We start from the raw sequence: 19,603 nt of genomic DNA, 5'->3' as shown, positions 1-19,603 counted from the left end.
CTGTAAATTCATCTTCTTTCTCATCTTCCTCTGTTTTCCTTTTTCCCTTCTTTTTGTTCTTCTTATTCTTCTTTTTCTCTCTTTTCCTTTTTTTCAGCTTTACATTATCCAACTTTCATATTTTTATACTTCTACCTCATTTTCTTCACTAACAATATCCAAAATTGATTATCATTATCATAACCACACATTTGATATCATTACAACAAAACCACCGTTTACAAACGTATTACTCTTACAACAATCAATATCACGTTCACCCCCACCCCCCCCAAAAAAAAAAACCCTATATATTATCATTGTTACTTAAAACATTGATTTGAAATTTTAAAACAATTGGTCAAACATTAAATAAAAAAAAAAATCTTCATATATCACAGATCACATAACACAGAACATAAGAAGGCAGGTATTGCACTATTGTGTATGGCAGTATTGCACTGGCTGAGTCAGAAAAGTTTGCCTGAGACTTTAAAAAATGGCACATGGCATATGAGGAAAAATGAAAAATTGGAAATGAAATCAACAATGAACATAAAAACATATTCTGTGCTTATTTTACATATACTGGTTACTTGCACTTGTTGATGCAGAGGTTGTTATAAACATTTCTCAAATACTATATGACAAAAATATATATTGCATTCATGTCATTCATCAGAAAAAAACAAAACCTTAATCACTTACAACATTACATTTATATCAAAAGACTTGTTAAAACATAAAGCAGAAAAAAAAAACTTCACATATCACAAGATTCAAATCATTAAAAAAAGACAGACAAGCGTGCATTTCAATCAGACAAAAAAGAAAAAAGATTAATACGATAAAAAAAAAATTGAAATTTCTAATCCATTGAAATCAGTCATCAGCTGTATATTTTGAGCTGAAATTCTGTGAGGGATAAACCGAGAGTGAACTTTGGTAATAGACACGCGATACTCCCGAGTGCTATCCGTTATGTTCCTGCTGCGGCAGGGAATTGACAGACTGTGGAACCGACGGTACATTAAATCAGTGAGGGCACACGACAATTTTTCGCCCTTTGAAATATGGAAGTAAAGCATCTAGGGCCTATTATGATATTTCTTTCTGAACAAACATTTTTAAAGAGAAATTTGTGTAAAGTGTGGAATGGATATTCTGAGATTAAATTCATAATTATTAAATCTGATATTAACTTGTAAAAAATGACTGAAGCGACATAGTGAGTGATCCGCTTGACACCTGCGAATTAGGTTGCCTACTGGTATCTGTGTGTTGTTACTAATTTACGGGGTGTATCAAAATAAACGTTACACTTTTGAAAAAATTGTCTAAATTACATTTCAAAATACTTTGCAGATTTTTTCACATTTATGGATGCCTAGTAGTCTAATCTATCAAGTGCAATCAACAAAACAAACTTTTATTCACGCTTGGCTGAACACTGACGCTCTTTGTCCAGAGTGTGAAAAATGACTTGCGCCAAATTGAAAGAAGATGGAAAATTCAGTCAGCGGTCAAAATAAGTGCTCCTATTCAAACAAATTGCTTTTTTGCTTAAAGCTTTGATTATGTTATGATAGTCTGAGATTTGTTTGTCTGTTTTATCGTAGTTTTAATGATTTCAAAATGATTTCTAAATCAATTGGTGAGAATTAGAGTGTGTAATTGCTTCAAGATCTTTAAAGCACAGTTTTCACAATACACGGACACATCAATACCATATGCCAGTTATTCATTAATGTGGTAATGGTACCAAATTCATCAACATTCAAATTCATCCTATTAATCAATCAATTGATTGACCAATCAGTCAACCAATCAATCAGCCCATCAATACACCAACCGATATATCAGTTAGTTAGTTAGTCATTGAGTAGTTCAATTAGTGAATCAACTAAATAATCAATCACCTTTCAATCATTGAAATAATTAATCGGCTAATTGAATGAATAAATCAACAAATTAATCAGTTTTTCAAACATTGATTAGCCTTTAGGGGGGGGGAGGTGATACTCCCTATGTCGATCTGCTACTTTTTATGAAACATACATACAATTGTGATTGACTGATTGATTGATTAAATGAATGATTGATTGATGGATTGATTGATTAATTGATTGATTGATTGATTGATTGATTGAAAGCTTGATTGATTGGATTGATTGTATTGATTGAATGATATGAGGATGCATTAATTTTGTACTTTTCTTCTTGACTGAGTGACTGGCATGTGGGTTCGATATGTCTGTGCATGATTTGTGATAACCGTGCTTAAAAGATCTTGATGTTGTTAATCAACCTTCCGTAACACAATGGAATCATTTAAAACGACAGAAAATTGCCAGAAAATTCCTAAACTATCATAACATAATCAAAACTGTGAGCAAACGAGCAATTTGTTTGAATGAGAACACCTATTTGGGCTTCTGGCTGAATTTCCCATCTTCTTTCAATTTGGCGCAAGTCATTTTCCACACTCTGGACAAAGAGCGTCAGTGTTCAGCCAAGCGTGAACAAAAATTTGTTTTGTTGATTGCACTTGATAGATTAGACTATTGGGCATCCACTAATATGAAAAAATCTGCAAAATATTTTGAAATGGAATTCAGACAATTTTTTAAAAGTATAACTTTTTTTATACACCCTGTATATATATTTTTTTTCGGGGGGGGGGGGGAGGTCATCTACATCTTAACTTCGGAGTAAACTTTTGCCTTGAGAGAAGAAAGTTGTAATTATTCGATTGAACGATCTAAAGAAGCATACAGAAGACTCACAAAATGTCGCTGCATCTTGTATATATACCAATATCATATTGTACACACACATTAACATACACACACACACACACACACACACACATTAATCATATCTGTAGGTTTTGCCTTTTCGTCGGTTAGCCAGTCAAATTGATATTGCAGTTTAATTTCGAGCTTTCGGCCATACTCGGCTGTTTTGTTGTTCAAATTCACTTTCGATCACTAGAATCTGTATTCATGTCTGTTATGTACTGCTACTATAACACTTATGTACCAGCACATGATAATCTGAGAGAACAATCAAATACGTTGACAAAGGAGAGCTGCAGATTTAAGAGTGGTTTATCGGCTGTTTATTACCAACTACACACGCGCGCAGCTTGCGTGGTTTTGGTGTCATTGGAAAACAGTTACACGGGATTCTACATAGTATAACAATGTCAATCAAATCCGAAATGTTGTCACTCAAATTCGTAGAAAGTATATTCCAACTTCACGAAGCGGTCATTCAGTTTAGTGAGAGACAATTCAGGATGTGATTGCGCAATGCTGTTTTCAGCATTCAAATTCGTTTTGGTGCAATCTATATAATATAAATTTAATACTTCAAGAATTCAAATTAACTAGTATACATGATAGGCTACTGGTCATGTTTTATAATTACCAGTATCATTAATTGTTTGTTATACTTTTATCGTGCCCATGTCCTTTCCATTTACTCCCTTTTATTGAAAGAAACATTGAGATTGAAAAAATAAAGTTGCATGACTATCCCCATTGTCAATTTGAATAACAAACTTCCGAAAATGACTGCCATTCAAAGTAACAAGAAGTGCCTAAAATTGAGTCACGCTTTCCTGACATTAATTCGCTCATATAAGGATCTATATACAGCCACAAAGCACAACGGGTCTACCCTTTTCTGTACCAATGTTCTTTACGACATGAGACTTCTGCAGAACATGGTTCTCAAATCTCAATCCTACGATATAAATTATACTCCTCTATTATACGGCACAAAATACTTACCGGGCTGGCCAGCCTACGAATTTTGCCCGAGATGGGCCGGCGCGGGCTGGAAGGGCCTGGGCTGTCCCGGACACGGTACTCGGACAGTTTTAGCGCGGATGGTGACAAGACACCTTTTGCTTCTCCTTTCGGGTCTTGTGACGTCATTATGTGTGTTCCTCTCTCAAGATCTTGCTTTCCCTCAGCGTCTAAAGTTTCAAAGACAAAAGCAATTTCATTAGTAAATCTTAACGCGGACTCTTGTAATTCATGAAATTTGACTATATATCATTTGAACACCGTGACTATTTAGCGGAATTAATTCTTTTCCCCATTGGGACATTTATTATTCTACATCATAATATTTCAAACAGAAAGTAATTTGACGAACAGGCAATGAAATATATCTTGACTCAGACCATCATACATATCAAGAGAACAGATGTCCAAACAGACACCATTTTTTTTTACGCTTGTAGCTTTAATGATTATTTCTCGCAATAACTATTGCCTTATCATAATATTCCCTTATACTATAATCTTTAATCAAATCACATCGATGAATTACTCATTTTATTTTACAAAATGAATTTCATATGTCACAAGCTATTACTGATACAATTCAATGCCGAATTGTTGGTACCCCAAAAAGCAAATAGTTCATTTTTCGTCGCAAATGTTATTTCTAACCCGGCATTCACATTAATCCACAATCTTACTTCAACCCATCAACATATTGAAACTCACTCAAAAATATATATACATAGGCCTATCAAAGTTTCAACATAATTAACTTGTTGCCAAGAATAATCAGGTTTACGCCTATTTTGACCTTGACCGATGAATCTGCCTCTGTTCGGCCGCCTCTTGTAAACTGCACGGTTGTAATACGGTCGGCCCCTGACAGCAGACAGATATCTTCCATTCACTCAGCTGGGGATGTGCGGACTGCGATCTTGTACACACGCGAGTTCAGCGGTTTGAACGCGGCGAGAATACGGCGAGCAGAAAAGCAAGCAAAATGGTGTATGAGAGGAATAGATCATGAAATTAGGGAGCTTGACTCGTTCCGTCAGTATATAAAGGAATGTATATGCCAATTTTTGTGATCTCTCATGCACTAAAAAAAGGGGGGGGCAATTAATGGAGATTTCTACTCCGTTTCAACTTCAATAGTCGTTGTTCGTCAAGGGTTTAGTAAGTCCGCAAATTAGAGTGGAAGGAAGGTGTGCATGTCTGTTTCGAGGGGCCGACCATATTATTATTTCCGATCGAACAATAACGAACAAGAGACAGATCTGATTTAACATGTTTGACCTAGCTTTTGACCTACGTATAGGCTTATGACAATCGCAACGTGAGACGGCTTCAAGAATCTCGCTCTCTGCGTTTTGCGTATGCCTTTGATGCGGCATGATATGGCTACTCAAAGTTTTCAGAATATAGTCCTCAACAAAACATCATTTCTTCTCTCGATATACTGTCTTTATACAGTTGGTATAAATAAATTAATACCATGATGACATAAGGGGTTAACATAAAATGAGGAAAATAGTGTCATATTGTATAGTTACCCGAGTGTCATACTTCAGTCCAATTTAAGGTGATTTGCGAAATACGCATAATAGTATGATAGTCAACTTCCCTGTCACACCAGTTGTTTGCTGTATACGTCCCGCAGCATTCATGCAAAAGCAGTCATCACTCGCAACAAAAATACAAATGGCAAGGGAATATTCAACTTCCCTGTCACACCAATTGCGTGCTACGTCCCGCTGCATTCATGTAGAAGCAATACAGCAATCACTTGCAGAAAAAAAAAAGACAAATGACGAGGGAATAAAGCGGAACCTTCACAACAGCTAGCGCCAGTCGTGTTGCCATCTTCCTATTGGTCCGTTTGGACAATGCATCTCTTGAGCAAATATAGCACCAGGTCATGGTGTTACGCTCAACCAAAGAAATTGTTCAAAATCGTTCATACATTTTAGCTCCTGTTAACGTACTACAGGACAATCCAGGGGCTTCATTGTTAGACAGAATTGATAACCCGCAAAATCTGGGTGCTTGTTTCAAATTCTACCCTGGTATAGTTGTGTGCAAGAGCAATTCATGTTTTACTACATCATGTACCACAAATTCGACGAAAGATTTGATCAAGTTTTGATCAAATCTTTCGTCGCAACGATGCGGTACACTCCAATCCTACTCGACGTTCCAGTGAATATTATTTACCATTATTACGAACAATTCTTGCCCAAAGCACATTCATTCTCACTGGCCCCAGATTCTGGAACAGCTTTGACAACACCATTAGGCTCTATAATGCTCTGACTTTTCCTTTCTTTAAATCAAAACTGAAAAAAAAATCTTTTGTCATCCTCACAAAAACGAGCTAATAAATAAAGATGATTGTTTTTGCAATCCTCATGAAAATAAACAAATACATATATAAATAATGATTTGTTTTTATTAAGAGTTGTTGTGTCTTATTTGGCAATTTTTTAATGAATTTCAAGCTATACCTGAATGCCTTGGCGACCTTACCTAAAATCGAATTGTAGACCACTCGTTTTTGTTTCTCTTCCTTTCTTTGTCATGCCTATCTTTAGTTTGTTTTCCAGACTGTTCTGTCCCTGCTTTCATTCTTGTCCTTGTCATAGTCCTTTCTTTCTTTTTGTTTCGCCTGACGTCATGATATTAAAATTTTTATACATGGAGTCCTTCAGCGAAACTTTTCCTGCCACTTCCGGGTTTCATCACGTCACATGAAAAAAAAAAAAGAGTCTTTAGCGCACAACTTTCTTATTCCACTTCCGGGTTTCTTCAGCTGACAAACAAACAAACAAACAAACAAACAAAAAGCCTTACCCGCGCTCATCCCAAAAACCAATCAGTCAAACAAACAAATAAAAAAGGCCTGAGTTGAGAAATCCACACAGATCTCCCCCTCCTCTCGCAGGAGGCATGACTACTAATATGCCATATTTAGCAAGTTTATTGTATTTTATTGTTTTATTCATTTTTTCCTTCAAATTTGGACTTCCTAACAACTTTGTCAGTGGTTAAATTTGCAGTTATGGAGTACAGTACTTAATGAATGGGAAAATGTGAATGCCATATTCATGTTTGGATCAGCACGGGCGTAAGTCCGTACCGAGGAGTGAGGGATGCTCGGCGATGGACTCGGCGATAGTCACCTGTCACCATCACATAAATATACTAGTAATCACGATTACAAGCCCATAGCTGGACCGGCGAAGCTTTTTTTTTTGGGGGGGGGGGGAGGGAGGAGGAGCTTGGTTGGGGGCTGCAAAAGATAAATTTAACACAATCAAGAACATGGATTCAGTTGCAAAAATATACCTATGATCTCTATATAAAATATCTTTGAAGCCCAAAACATTAATAAAGGCTAAAGATAATGGAGAAAAATGAAGAATATTATGTCAAATCCAAATTTAAATGAAGTGAGAGAAGGAGCAACATTAAAAAAATAGTAGAATTTTGAATTGATTTCTCAAATCAGGAAAATTGTAAATCATATTTGGTTCTTGAATTTGTTTAATGAATTCTTAAATTACTCATTTGAATGAATGAAATAAAGATATTCTGTTCATTTAATCATCTCTGTGCCCTTACTCCCTATGTCATTTGAAGTTTGAGGTGACAGAAAATTCTTATTTTATCCCTTTAATTTCCCACTTTGAATTTGTTTGAGGTTATATAGAGATAAAGAGAAGAGAAAACTTATTTTTGCTATTTCATTTATGTCTGTCATTGTGCTATATGTGTTCTTTTAAGAATTTTGGCAATTTTTACTTTTGCGCCTTGGAGGACAAAACCAAATGTGTTCACTCCCTAAAGTTTCCCTTTATTGACCTTGCTAGTTTGATAACCAAATGGAATTACCTTTATATTGCATATAATGCATTGATTTTCATCAAAATCCTCTGAAAATGTTGAACTCAAAGAAGTGTTTACTTTTTTTTTTTTGCTGAGTGTATACATAATGCTTACATGAGTACAAAATTTTTTAAGGCACTTTGAATCACATAAGTTTAAACAAAACGTTGATGCATTTATAATGATATCAACTTTGTTTATAGATAAATAAACAAGCAATATGATCTTATTTTAAAACTCTATGGAAAAAGAGAAATTCGCAAGAAAAGTATATAGCTAGTAAATTCTGTGAATTACTCTAGATGAAGATGTTGTCTCAAGATCCGTCAAGGACTGCAGTGTTTAAAACTTTGGTATCATAATGACGTCAGGCGAAACAAACCGAAAGAAAGGCAGTGGCGGATCTGCAGGGGGAGTGGGAATCGGGGGTTTAAACCCCCTCCTTGGGCTGCCAAGTAAAAACAAAAAAAAAAAAACAAAACAAACCCCAAACAAACAAACAAACAAACAACAAATAATTAATCCATAAAGACCAAAATGAACATATAAACGGGCCGAAAATAATAATACACTAACAATTACATTATCATATCTATACACTAATATCTACCTATGAGTAAATTTAGTATAATTATATCAAGATGGTAGCCTTGCGTCCTCGAGTGTGACACTTGGAACATAACTTTAGTAAATCCTACATTAAGCTTTCTCGTAGGAGATGCAGGAGATCGAGTTGAGCCATTTTTTTCTATTTTTTGAAATATTTCCTAATTAATCCTTGCTTACAACAAGTGGTTGTTACCAAATTGAAGTACAACTATTAACCTGTCTTGTACCTATGAAATTTTATTCTAGGTCATTGCCTAATTTCATGAACTTCTCTTTGAAAAATAAATGTCAAATGGCTCAACACTCCCGCAGAGTGAGGAGATTTGAACCATGTCTTGAGGAGAATTGAGCCACCATCGGAAGACATGTAGCCTACTTGCACTTGTTGGAGATTTGAACCATGATGTCAACCGATAGAGAATGAATTAAAAATGGGCTTACAGGTAGCCAGAAATAAACATAAGCTAACAAAATTGGTTTTATCTTAAAATCAAGCACAGAACCATCTGAAAATTTAAAAAGTTCAAACACTCATTGTAGGCCCTTCATGTGTTAGATTGCAGTGTATGGCTCAACTCTCCTTAAGGTGGCCATTTTTGATTTCCCTAAAATGTATAATCAAAATCAGAAAAATCAAACATCCATCAAATTTATCAAAATGAAAGACTACAATGCATCATGGATACTACAACACACATAAATCACTGAATAACCAACTGCTGGCACGTGAGCAATAGAAGGGGTGATACCTAAAATTCAGAAATTGCTGTCTTTTGATGTTTTTTGTGTCCTGTGTTTTTGTTGTTCTGTACCACCTCTGCTTGCTTGTGCTAAAGTGACAGAGATGTTTAACACTAAGGTGACCAACAGAGAGCACAAGTGCTTGCACCTGTGAACTCTAAATACAAGTTTAAGGGTGGTTCAACCCTCCTTGTGGCTCAACTCTCCTCCATCTCCACTAATATAAGAATAATTTTATTGCTCGAACAATGTGATTGCTCTTTATCTTTTAATGAATACATTTCAGACGAATGGCAAAGTGAGAGTGGCTCGTTCGCTCTGCCTGTACTAATATAGTGAAATGAAGTTTGCATAAGTTTAGACAGAAAGATCCGTCTTTTATTTTTTTGACGTTATCGCTCTCCTCCGTAGACAGGGGATCCGTGAAGCCAGACGCAGTCTCCGCGGTAGTCTGAGAGCTGGCTGCTGGTCAATTTACCCCATCAAGCCCAAAAGGTTTGACCCCTCAGAGTTGCTGGGGCCACCCTTCTCATTAAAAAAATGCCCGTCAGCCTGGTCCCTGAGGGCGGGTTCGGCCCCCAGGGACCCCCCGAAAAGGCCCTCCGGCGGGTGTAATTTACCCCATGGAGCCCATGGACCAAACTTGGCCTATATGAATGTCCTATGGGTGTACATAATCAAAATATAAAAACTGACAAAATATCTGGTCGGGAAAGGGGTTGCCAGACCGCTTGTTTGCAGGCATAAAACCTTGTTTTTGGTCAAGGTGTCTGCGCCAAGACTACACTGTCCCATAGGCCCTGTACTGTAGCGTCTCCCTACAGGCTGACGGACAGTGCCGGTTAGTGCATGTAGTAGTCTTGGCGCAGACTCCTTTACGCGCAACAAGGGTTTGTGCCTGCAAACTACCCGTTATACAATGGGACCCAGGGTAGTTTGCATGAATAAATTGACCACACACACACATCCACACACCCCCCCCCCCCGACACACAGACATACACACACACACACACACACACACATTATGTTGACACCTGACTCTATGTACAACTGTATAGGCCTATACCATAACACTAAACATGTTACAATTAATAGATTTCTCATTAATGCAGCCATAATACATTGCATATAATGAATGTCAAACCTATAAGATGTTCATACCTTTTGAACGTTTTTCATGGATACTACCAATATGCCTTTAAGGAACACTGAAGAAATTTGAAATTTGTGTGAATTGTATTAGGTTTTATTGGCCACACAGCCTACTCTTTCTGTATGATGTATTCACCTTATGAGACTCAAATAGAGCTTTTCAGAAAATGCTGAAATAAAACGTTTGTTGTGAGTAAACTTCAGTTTAAGACCAACCTTACAGCCCTAAAGGCTAGTTGTATAACACATTTAAGTAAACATTTTCATCAACCGTGCATTAAACATAACTTTAATATAGTTTATGTCAACAAGTGATATGCAGCTCACTTCTTTTTCTCCTGCTTGATATCCTCTTTTATATACAAATACTATTAACAAGTCTCAATCCTAATATAAGATTCTTTTGAAAACCTCAAACTAATAACTTTTTGTGTTTTTGGCTGATAAAACCACTCTTTGATGTATAAAATAGGCAAGGATTACAGCATCCATGCCAACATTTCCTTTATTTCGCTCTAATAAATTCCAAATCATAATAAACTGCATAACATAAGGAAGGAGCTTAATGGTTTTTGAAATGATATTGATCCATTTTCATACTCAGTAGTGCATGTCACCTCATAGTTTTGGGCAAATATCTGCATATCTATAATACTAATGAACATGTTATTATGGTGTTCTATATATACATACATGTATTTCTTCCTTGGAACCTCAAATAACAAGCTTCACAATAGAATGCTAACTTTCTGTAATGAAAATACACAGGCCAAGAGCATTTACTTTGATCTTGTGTTCTCTTCATCTCTTCAGCGCTTTTTTTTTTTGTCATCTTCTTATTTCTGGAGATATATTTTATTTATAATACTCTGTAGTTCCCAGCCCCACACAAATGGTGTCACATACTGCAAACACTGCCAATGACCGTGACCAGTACACACCAAGTTGAAACATGATAGCTCTCTTTTTATATAGCATATAGGCTGAAAGTACTAACTTGGTCTTGTGGTCTCTTTATATCAGCAGTTTTGTCAACTCCTTATTTCTAGAGATACACTGTACTTCATCTTCAGTTCCCCAGCCCCACACAAACAAAACTCAACCTTGTATATGGTGTCACACACTGCAAAGAGCGTATCATGATTGCCGTTAACCCGGGACATATACACACAACGTGAAACATAAAATTACCAGCTGAATGAAATGTTAGCTTATTTTTTTTTAGATAAAAAAAATATGGCATGCACGTTGAGAGCATTTACATGTTGTGTTCTCTTTTGTATCAGAATTTTTGTCAACTCCTCATTGAGATACTTTGTCTACCCCCCCCCCCCCAAAAAAAAGATAATACTTCCAGGGTGTCACATACAGTTACAATGCAGGTCCTAGTTCATATTTATAATTTAGTTGCCATTCAAAACCATGGCAATTACACATCAAACCATGCATCATACTCTATGGAAGACTAAAGCTTACATAAATTATGTATAATGTAGGCCCATAATAAGCATTGCACATGTTTCAGTTGCAGTCTTATGATTCCTGAACTGACCAGTATTTGGCATGAATTTATTTCATATAATATCAAACATAATTTCACATTTTAGTCTATCATACAGTATAATGCATGATTTGAGAAACTGAAGTCTACTCACAACAAAGGGTTTATTTCAGCATATTCCAAAAATATGTGTATATATATAATATATACATGTTTGTCTTGTATGGTGGATACATAATAAAGGGTAAGCAGGTTGTGTGGCCATTAAAACACAATACAATTTCACACAAATTTCAAAATCTCTTCAGTGTTCCTGCTTGAAGGTTCACTGATAGTATCGATGTAAAACATTCAAAAGTTATGAACATAATAATTATAGGTCTGACATTTAATATGTGCAAGGTATCATTGCTGTATGGAGAAACCACTGAACATGTTTTGTGTTACGGTATACTTAGTATACATAGAGTCATGTGTGAATGTGTGTGTGTGTGCGTGTGTGTGTGTGTGTGTGTGTGTGTGTGTGTGTGTGTGTGTGTGGTTAATTTGTGCATGCAAACAACCCTGGGTCCAAGGGTATAACGGGTAGTTTGCAGGCACAAACCCTTGTTCGCGTAAAGGAGTCTGCGCCAAGACTACTACATGCACTAACTGGCACTGTCCGTCAGCCTGTAGGGAGACGCTACAGTGCAGGGCCTATGGGACAGTGTAGTCTTGGCACAGACTCCTTGACCAAAATCAAAGTTTTATGCCTGCAAACAAGCGGTCTGGCAACCCCTTTCCCGACCAGATATTTTGTCAGTTTTTATATTTTGATTATGTACACCCATAGGACATTCATATAGGCCAAGTTTGGTCCATGGGCTCCATGGGGTAAATTACACCCGCCGGAGTGCCTTTTCGGGGGGTCCCTGGGGGCCGAACCCGCCCTCAGGGACCAGGCTGACGGGCATTTTTTCAATGAGGAAGGTGGCCCCAGCAACTCTGAGGGGTCAAACCTTTTGGGCTTGATGGGGTAAATTGACCAGCAGCCAGCTCTCAGACGACGGAACATTTCCCCGACGACCCAGATACAGACCGATCTTTCGGTCAAGCATAATAGTTAAAGTTATGATCATAGTCCTTCGCAGTGATTTTTGTTTTACTATGTTTAATTCAAGTACGCTTTTTTTTTCTTGTTTGTTTTTTTGCTTGTCAGCTGAAGTAACCCTGAAGTGGAATAAGAAAGTTCGCACTAAAACCTTTTTTTTTTTTTTTGTCTTCTTGTTAGGTAATGACACCCAGAAGTTATGCAGGAAAAGTCGACAGTCGACGAGATGATCGTGGTACGACAATCGTAGACTAGACTATACTAGTACAGTAATCATCTGTAAATAGACCGATGACGCAATGGAGCTACCATTGACTCGCTGGTACGGTCTGCTGCTGCTCGCCTGAGACGCTCCGAGGGAAGTTCCAGTCAAAGTCGTCTTTAACAATGTAACTTATCTGATTTTTCTCAGAAGCAGTGCCGTGAAATGTACAGCGTAAACCGTTTGGCCGCACAATTTAACAGACGTCACTCACTTTAGGATACGATTATTAATAGCGGTCTGTGATTGATGACCGACACTAAGTGACAGGAAGAAATTTATACAGTCCCATATATTCAATTTTCAGTGTGGTAGCCTTCGCCTAGAAAGAAGTTTTTTGTTTTGATCAGCGCATATTCTATATAGGCCTACTTTAGGCTGATAGCAGATAGGTAACCCCGTACATGTACATGTACGTGTTAGGGTCGCTGGTGCGATTAATTTTGAGAAGACTAAGGGCTCGAGACTAATGTGAGTTTAAAGGGATAGTACAGTATTGGTAGAGATGAGAATTGGGCTTTTAACTTTTTCTGAGATACCAAGAAAACACTTATGAAATAGTACAGAGCTTACCATTTTAAGAGGAATTCAAAGTTTATTTGATGAAAATTGGGTTTGGAATGACTGAAACATCCATAAACAAAGTAAAACAAAGCGATCGTAATGAGATGTGGGTCCCACACTTTATTGAATCGCTCTGTTTTGGATATTTCAGCCATTTTAAAACCAATTTTCATCAAATAAACATTGAATTCCTCATGGACTTACACGCTTTTTCATATTTCATAAGAGGTTTCTCATTATCTCACCAAAAAATGTTAGAAACCTGAAATTAGGTCTCAACCAAAACTATACGATCCCTTTAAACTGTAAGCTGCTGAGGGTATTTTTGGCATTTTTACTATATTTTAGTTGTGGAACCGCACAAAAAAATGTTTGGGAAATTAAATTAAAACGTTAAATATTGTGGAAATTACAGAATACTGGTTTGCAAATCTAGTAGGCCTACTAGTTTACGTAGAAATGGCTCTTCTCTATGTGAGTAGAGTCTACTAGGAATTTTGTCTTAGTTGTTGATGATGGAACTGTAAATTAACCAATTATGGAGTTAAGATTGATTCTTACGACACTTCTCAGCCAGTGCCCATGCCCTTGTTTGCCCAGTACCAAAAAATCTGATTATGACTCTGTCTACTCTTGTCTAGAGTATTTTACTCCAGCAAAAGCTTAGTAACAAGGCTTGGTAAGACAAAATAAGACAAACGAGTGAACGACAAAATGATTCATGATTAGATCACTGTACTCTCTGTAGTTTAAAATGTAAAAGTGACATTTTTTGCACTCGGTGAGATGGATTTCATGTGTTTTTAACTCTGCAGAATCAGGACATTAACTTTGTAACTGGAACATCCTGGCATGCAAAAAAAAAATTTGTGTGCTTTCATTTTTGTGCTAGCATCTGGTTGCCCGAAATGTGCGAAAAATTTCCACTTTTTCACTGTATTAGTAATAATCTGCCATGATCAAGTAGATCTAGCATCTAAACAAAGGGTGTATACATATTCCAGCTTAAAAGATAGTTTGTCTTCTGCACTTTACTCGGTAGGAAACATGAATTTGACAATCATGCAAGTGAGAATAATGTGAATGTTTTATACATTGTATATTATATAGGGCCTAATGCCTGAAGAGATCCTTGTCATTTGATCGGTTATTTGACATTGATCATTCGGCCCATTTCACTATATGACGTCATCATCCGTGCAATTGGGCTCCATTTACCATGCAATTTTGGATCCATACCATTTGCTCCATTGCACGCTTGCTGAGAGCCTGGCACACTGCGCCTGTTAAACGTGCTTGAGTTTGCAGTGTGTGTATGCGCCAGCGCGCTAGTATAAAGCGCTCAGTGAGCACTCTTGGGAACCAAGATTCTCTCTTGTTTCAAAATTAACATTAAATAAAACATCAAATGACAAGGATTTATTTTAGGCGTTATATAAAACAAATAATAAATGTTTTCCATTTTTGCAATGGACTGAATATTTCATTCGGTGAAAGATGAAATGTTTGATCCATTCAACGAGGCAGCGCCTCGTTGAATGGATCTTTTCATCTTGCACCTCATGAAATATTCTGTCCATTGCACTCAAAAACATTAATTATTTGTATACCATTGCATTGTCTTTTAGCTGTAGCAAACTCAACCTTCCTTCTGTTTTGTTTTAACTGCAAACACAGTAATCTACAAGACACGATAATGGCTGCCCAGAACCAGAGACTTCCTCTAGTGTTTGACAATGGCAGTGCACTGTTCAAGGCAGGCTTCGCTGGTGAGGAGGAGCCAAAGGTCATCTTTCCATCCATCGTGGGAAAACCCCGCCACGCCAATTTAAAAGAGTTTCAGGTGAAAAATTGCTGCAACCAAATTTCTACCTTGTTAGCCTCTGTCAAAAGCCTTCACTCATTGTACTGACAGTCCTGAACAAAGAGATCAGAGGCTGAGCACAATAGTACAAGGGCATTGCAAAATCTGCAAAGGTTGCTAGGATTTGTGTGGTAGTGAAGAAAAGCCTAGCCTGTTCACTTCTCCTTCTGAATAATCAGCACAGAATACAGTCTTCTTCTTCTTCTCCTCCTTCTCCTCCTCCTCCTTCTCCTTCTTCTTCTTCTTCACCTTGTCCTTCTCCTTCTTCTTCTTCTCCTTCTTCTTCTAGTTCAGTCTGCCTCTTTCAAACTTGAAAATTCCTGCAGTTAGCTCTGTGTGAGTTGATCTTGATTTGAATGAGGAAAACGCATTGACTTTGATGATCAAACTTGTGCATGTACAGTGTACAGAAGAATAACTCTCATGAGTCTATGAATGTCTAAATGGGACTTTTTATTTTCAAGCACTTGGCCGATGATATGACTTTCATGCGAAATCGACTAACACCAATTAGTATGTAGTTTTTGTAGTCACTTTGACCAATGAAATTGCTAGATTCTCCATTGAGCAGTATAATCGTAAGATAGGTATGTATTCAAGCTACTTTGGACAGAGCTTGACTGCTTGGTTGTGATTAATTTTTGCTACCAAATGGCAATGTTGGTGAAAAAAAGAAAATCAAACAAATGAACAAAGACCTGAGATGAGAGAGAAAAAATAGAAGAAGTGCAGAAATGTATTATATTCTACAAATCTCTTCAATTCTAGAAAATTGATTGATGTGGTTACAAATCAATCAATGACACCAATGAATTTTCATTCATTTTCAGTAGGTTTGGAACATTAGAAAGATTAGTTTCATATCTTGTTATCTTGTTTGACATCTTGTTTTCCACACATGCCCATCATAAATTTGTGAATTTCCCCTGCATTTATAAGGTCAGCTATGGTGATAAGAATTGCATGAATTGATTGATGGCTAATCTGACAGGTACATTAAGACAAATGGCTGCTAGTTATCATCCACAATGGTTTATTCAGAATTCACATTACCCAGCATGTGTTATGTATGGCTTTTTAGGAGGCACTTGCCAAAATGAAGAAGCACTATGTTGGCCATGAAGCAGTGCAGAAGAGGGGAATTCTCTGTCTGAGGTACCCCATAGAGGGCGGTGTTATCAATAAGTGGGAAGATATGGAGGCACTGTGGCAGCATGCCTTTGACAATGAGCTGCAAGTCAAGCCTGAGGAACACCCCATCCTGCTCACAGAGTCTCCAATGAACACCAAGGAAAATAGGACCAAGATCTTAGAGGTACAATTTATCCTTCCATTATTTCTAGCATTGACTCATTATGTTTGATTGTCATGAATTTCTTCATGCCTGGTCGAGGTGGTTATCATCATTTTGTTTCATTTCCATCCAAGAAGATGGCTTGAAAGTCCATACTCAGCTGCACCAGCTGGTTTTCCAATTGATGCAGTTAGATGTGAGGTAGCCTTCCAACAATTTAAATGTCTTTGTTAATTTAGTTTGGACTATTGAGACACTGTTATGTAGTTTCTGCCTTTTCCAAGAATTCTGAATGTAAAGTTTTTGATTGAGAATAAATAGTAATGTTTGTGAATGCTCGGCAGGTTGCATTTTTCTTTTTTATCAACATCATGCATCAAATGCATGAGTAGCAGCAAAATTAATGATTAGGGTCTATATTTTATCTTCTTGCAGAGTTCTCCTGCTACCATAAACAGGATTACAGCAAAATTCTAACACAACGAAATAAAGATTCAAGTCCAAAAATTATTTTCATTATATTCTATGATGCAAATTCCCTTCATTTTTCATGGAATTTCGATAAAAGGAGAGAAAACTGCTCGTCCAGAAAAACTTCTCTATAATTGGTCACGGGTGCATAACAGATAGCCTCAATAATTTAAAACAGAGATATTTTACTTACCTTGGTACATGCTATTTGTTATTCTCTCTTTATCCAGATCATGTTTGAAAAGTTTAACATACCATCAGTCTTCATGGCAAATCCTGCCGTCATGTCCCTTTATGCCTCCGGCCAAACCAATGGTCTCGTTGTTGATATCGGCGCGGGTGCAGCTCACATCGTACCTGTCCATAAAGGATATGCAGTCTCAGACGCTACTCAGCACTTTGATGTGTGTGGCAGGGAGCTCACAGACTACATGATGAAAATACTTATAGAGAGGGACATTGAATTTTGCAATGCAGGTGAGCTTCAGTTCTTAATGTACAAACTAAGTATGTTTTGCCAACTTATACATGTGTTGTATTGTTTGACTGAAGTTTTCCTATTTATCTGGAGCTATTTATGTTGAGATATTCTCATATAAATGCACATATTGGCTGAAAGAATATTGTAGATATGGAAATTGGGGATTTTGTGGCCGTCTTACTGTCTTGCCCTCTCTCAATTATTCACATCATCACCCTGAACCCATGATAGTCACCAGGTAAGGTTTTGAATTCAGTTGAGATTTAGAAAGGGCAGTTTCACAGTCTGAAATTTTCATATAAGCTGTCAAGAGTGGCTGTATCTATTCAACAGCAACAACAACAAAAATGAGATGGATAATTCTGCATAGAGGAACATTACCTTTGAGAGAGCAAAAAAATATATGTTAATCGTCTCTAAAAGCATCCTGACTTACATGTTCTCCCTATTCTTTGTCACTGTATGGAATACATGGGAATTTAAAACCCTTAGTTAATGCTTTGAAGGTATTGTAAGGTGCAGCCAGAAACTGGATATGCTCTGTGTGCACATTGTAATTGTGATCATTTGAAGGAATTAATGATAATGTTTTGTGTTTCTGTACTGTATTTTTCTTTCTCTGTTTATGTACAATGTTGTAGGTTTTTTCCTCACACGCTTACCTGCCTCATTAAGGGAAAATAGAGAAACCAACGTTGAATAAAGAAATATGGTGTACATGTATAACAACAGAGCCAAAATGCTGAAGCACTTTCTCTACTTAGCTTTTGATTTCCAGTTCTTAGATAATTGCCTCTTGCAGATCATAACAAAACCACAACCAACCTTCTTCACCCAAAATTTCCAGGCCAGCTTAACTAGATCTTAACCCTGGGAACTCTTTGCGGAGATATGTGATTTGCGATGCATGGTTATAAAAGTCAACGAAATGCACCAGCTGATGAGCCAGTTGGTAAATTATTTATGACGACTGTTAGGAACATCTTTTTTCCTAACTTCATAGGTGACTGGAGAACTGCTCGTGCAATCAAGGAGCAGCTAGGCTATGTCGCTTTGGACTATGACAGAGAACTGCAGTCTGATGAGGCTGAGATCAAGAAGACCTACGAGCTTCTCAATGAGGAAACAGTCACTGTTGGCAAGGAGCGATTCCGTGCTGCCGAGCCACTCTTCCAGCCATCCCTGCTGGAGAAGGGGCATCCAGGACTCCACCAGGCGATCTGGGACACTGTTCAGAGGTGCGATGAGAGCATCCGGAGTGCTGTTTTCTCTAACGTTGTGCTTGCAGGAGGATCCACGCTCTTCCCGGGGATCAAAGAGAGACTGGAGAAGGAAATCAAGCAGATAACTTCAGCAATGTTTAAGATAAGAGCCCCTGAGCACAGAGCCACCTCGGCCTGGATTGGGGGATCAATCTTCGCCTGCAACGATGCCTTCCTAGGTATGAGCATCACCAGGGAGAAGTATGAAGAGACAGGCTCATCCTAAAAACAACTCTACCACTCCATCACTTCCTCATTTTTTAATTTTTATATTATATGACTGAAATAACTAGAAAAGCACTCAGAGAGCACAGATCTCTTCCAAAGCAACTCAGTTTTACCCATACACACATGCTGAAATTTGTCCTGCATATTTCCCAGTGACAAAGAAGCCTTTTTAGTGTCTCAGGGCCTACCTCAGCTTCCTGCTGCTGTGCCTATCAAACTTTTAATAATTAGTCTCTTGTGTCATTATCAACTTTTCCTGTAAGATTCAACCAACTTTATTCACAACTTTTTTGAGTTACAGTATTTGCAAACCAGGAGACAGACAGACAAACAAACCAATGCCAGCAAAAAACATAACCTTCTGGAAAGAGGTAATAATACCACATAAGAGAGGATCAGCAGATAAAACTGTATTTTTTTA

At 37.4% G+C, this 19,603-nt stretch overlaps 1 protein-coding gene across 1 annotated transcript; it reads left to right on the top strand.

Annotated features, from left to right (window-relative positions):
• The first annotated feature begins 13,076 nt into the window (after positions 1–13,076).
• On the top strand, positions 13,077–19,180 carry LOC139733763 (uncharacterized). Its single transcript, XM_071644568.1, has 5 exons — positions 13,077–13,145; positions 15,260–15,425; positions 16,528–16,761; positions 17,442–17,688; positions 18,696–19,180. The coding sequence occupies exons 2-5, from the start codon at positions 15,279–15,281 to the stop codon at positions 19,178–19,180; spliced, it is 1,113 nt and encodes a 370-aa protein (XP_071500669.1). The 5' UTR covers positions 13,077–13,145; positions 15,260–15,278.
• Positions 19,181–19,603: the final 423 nt, after the last annotated feature.

The sequence above is a fragment of the Diadema antillarum genome, unplaced genomic scaffold (genome assembly GCF_040938485.1).
Source record: "Diadema antillarum isolate AM-2024a unplaced genomic scaffold, OU_Dant_1.0 seq00000490_RagTag, whole genome shotgun sequence".
Taxonomy (NCBI): Eukaryota; Metazoa; Echinodermata; class Echinoidea; order Diadematoida; family Diadematidae; genus Diadema; species Diadema antillarum.
This window is presented reverse-complemented; position numbering and strand designations above follow the sequence as displayed.

Bases quoted from the DNA above. Each gene is read 5' to 3' on its own strand.
- LOC139733763 (XM_071644568.1), top strand. From the start codon at position 15,279: ATGGCTGCCCAGAACCAGAGACTTCCTCTAGTGTTTGACAATGGCAGT. The intron at 15,426-16,527 runs GTGAAAAATTGC...ATGGCTTTTTAG, and splicing joins CCAATTTAAAAGAGTTTCAG to GAGGCACTTGCCAAAATGAA. The intron at 17,689-18,695 runs GTGAGCTTCAGT...CTAACTTCATAG, and splicing joins CATTGAATTTTGCAATGCAG to GTGACTGGAGAACTGCTCGT.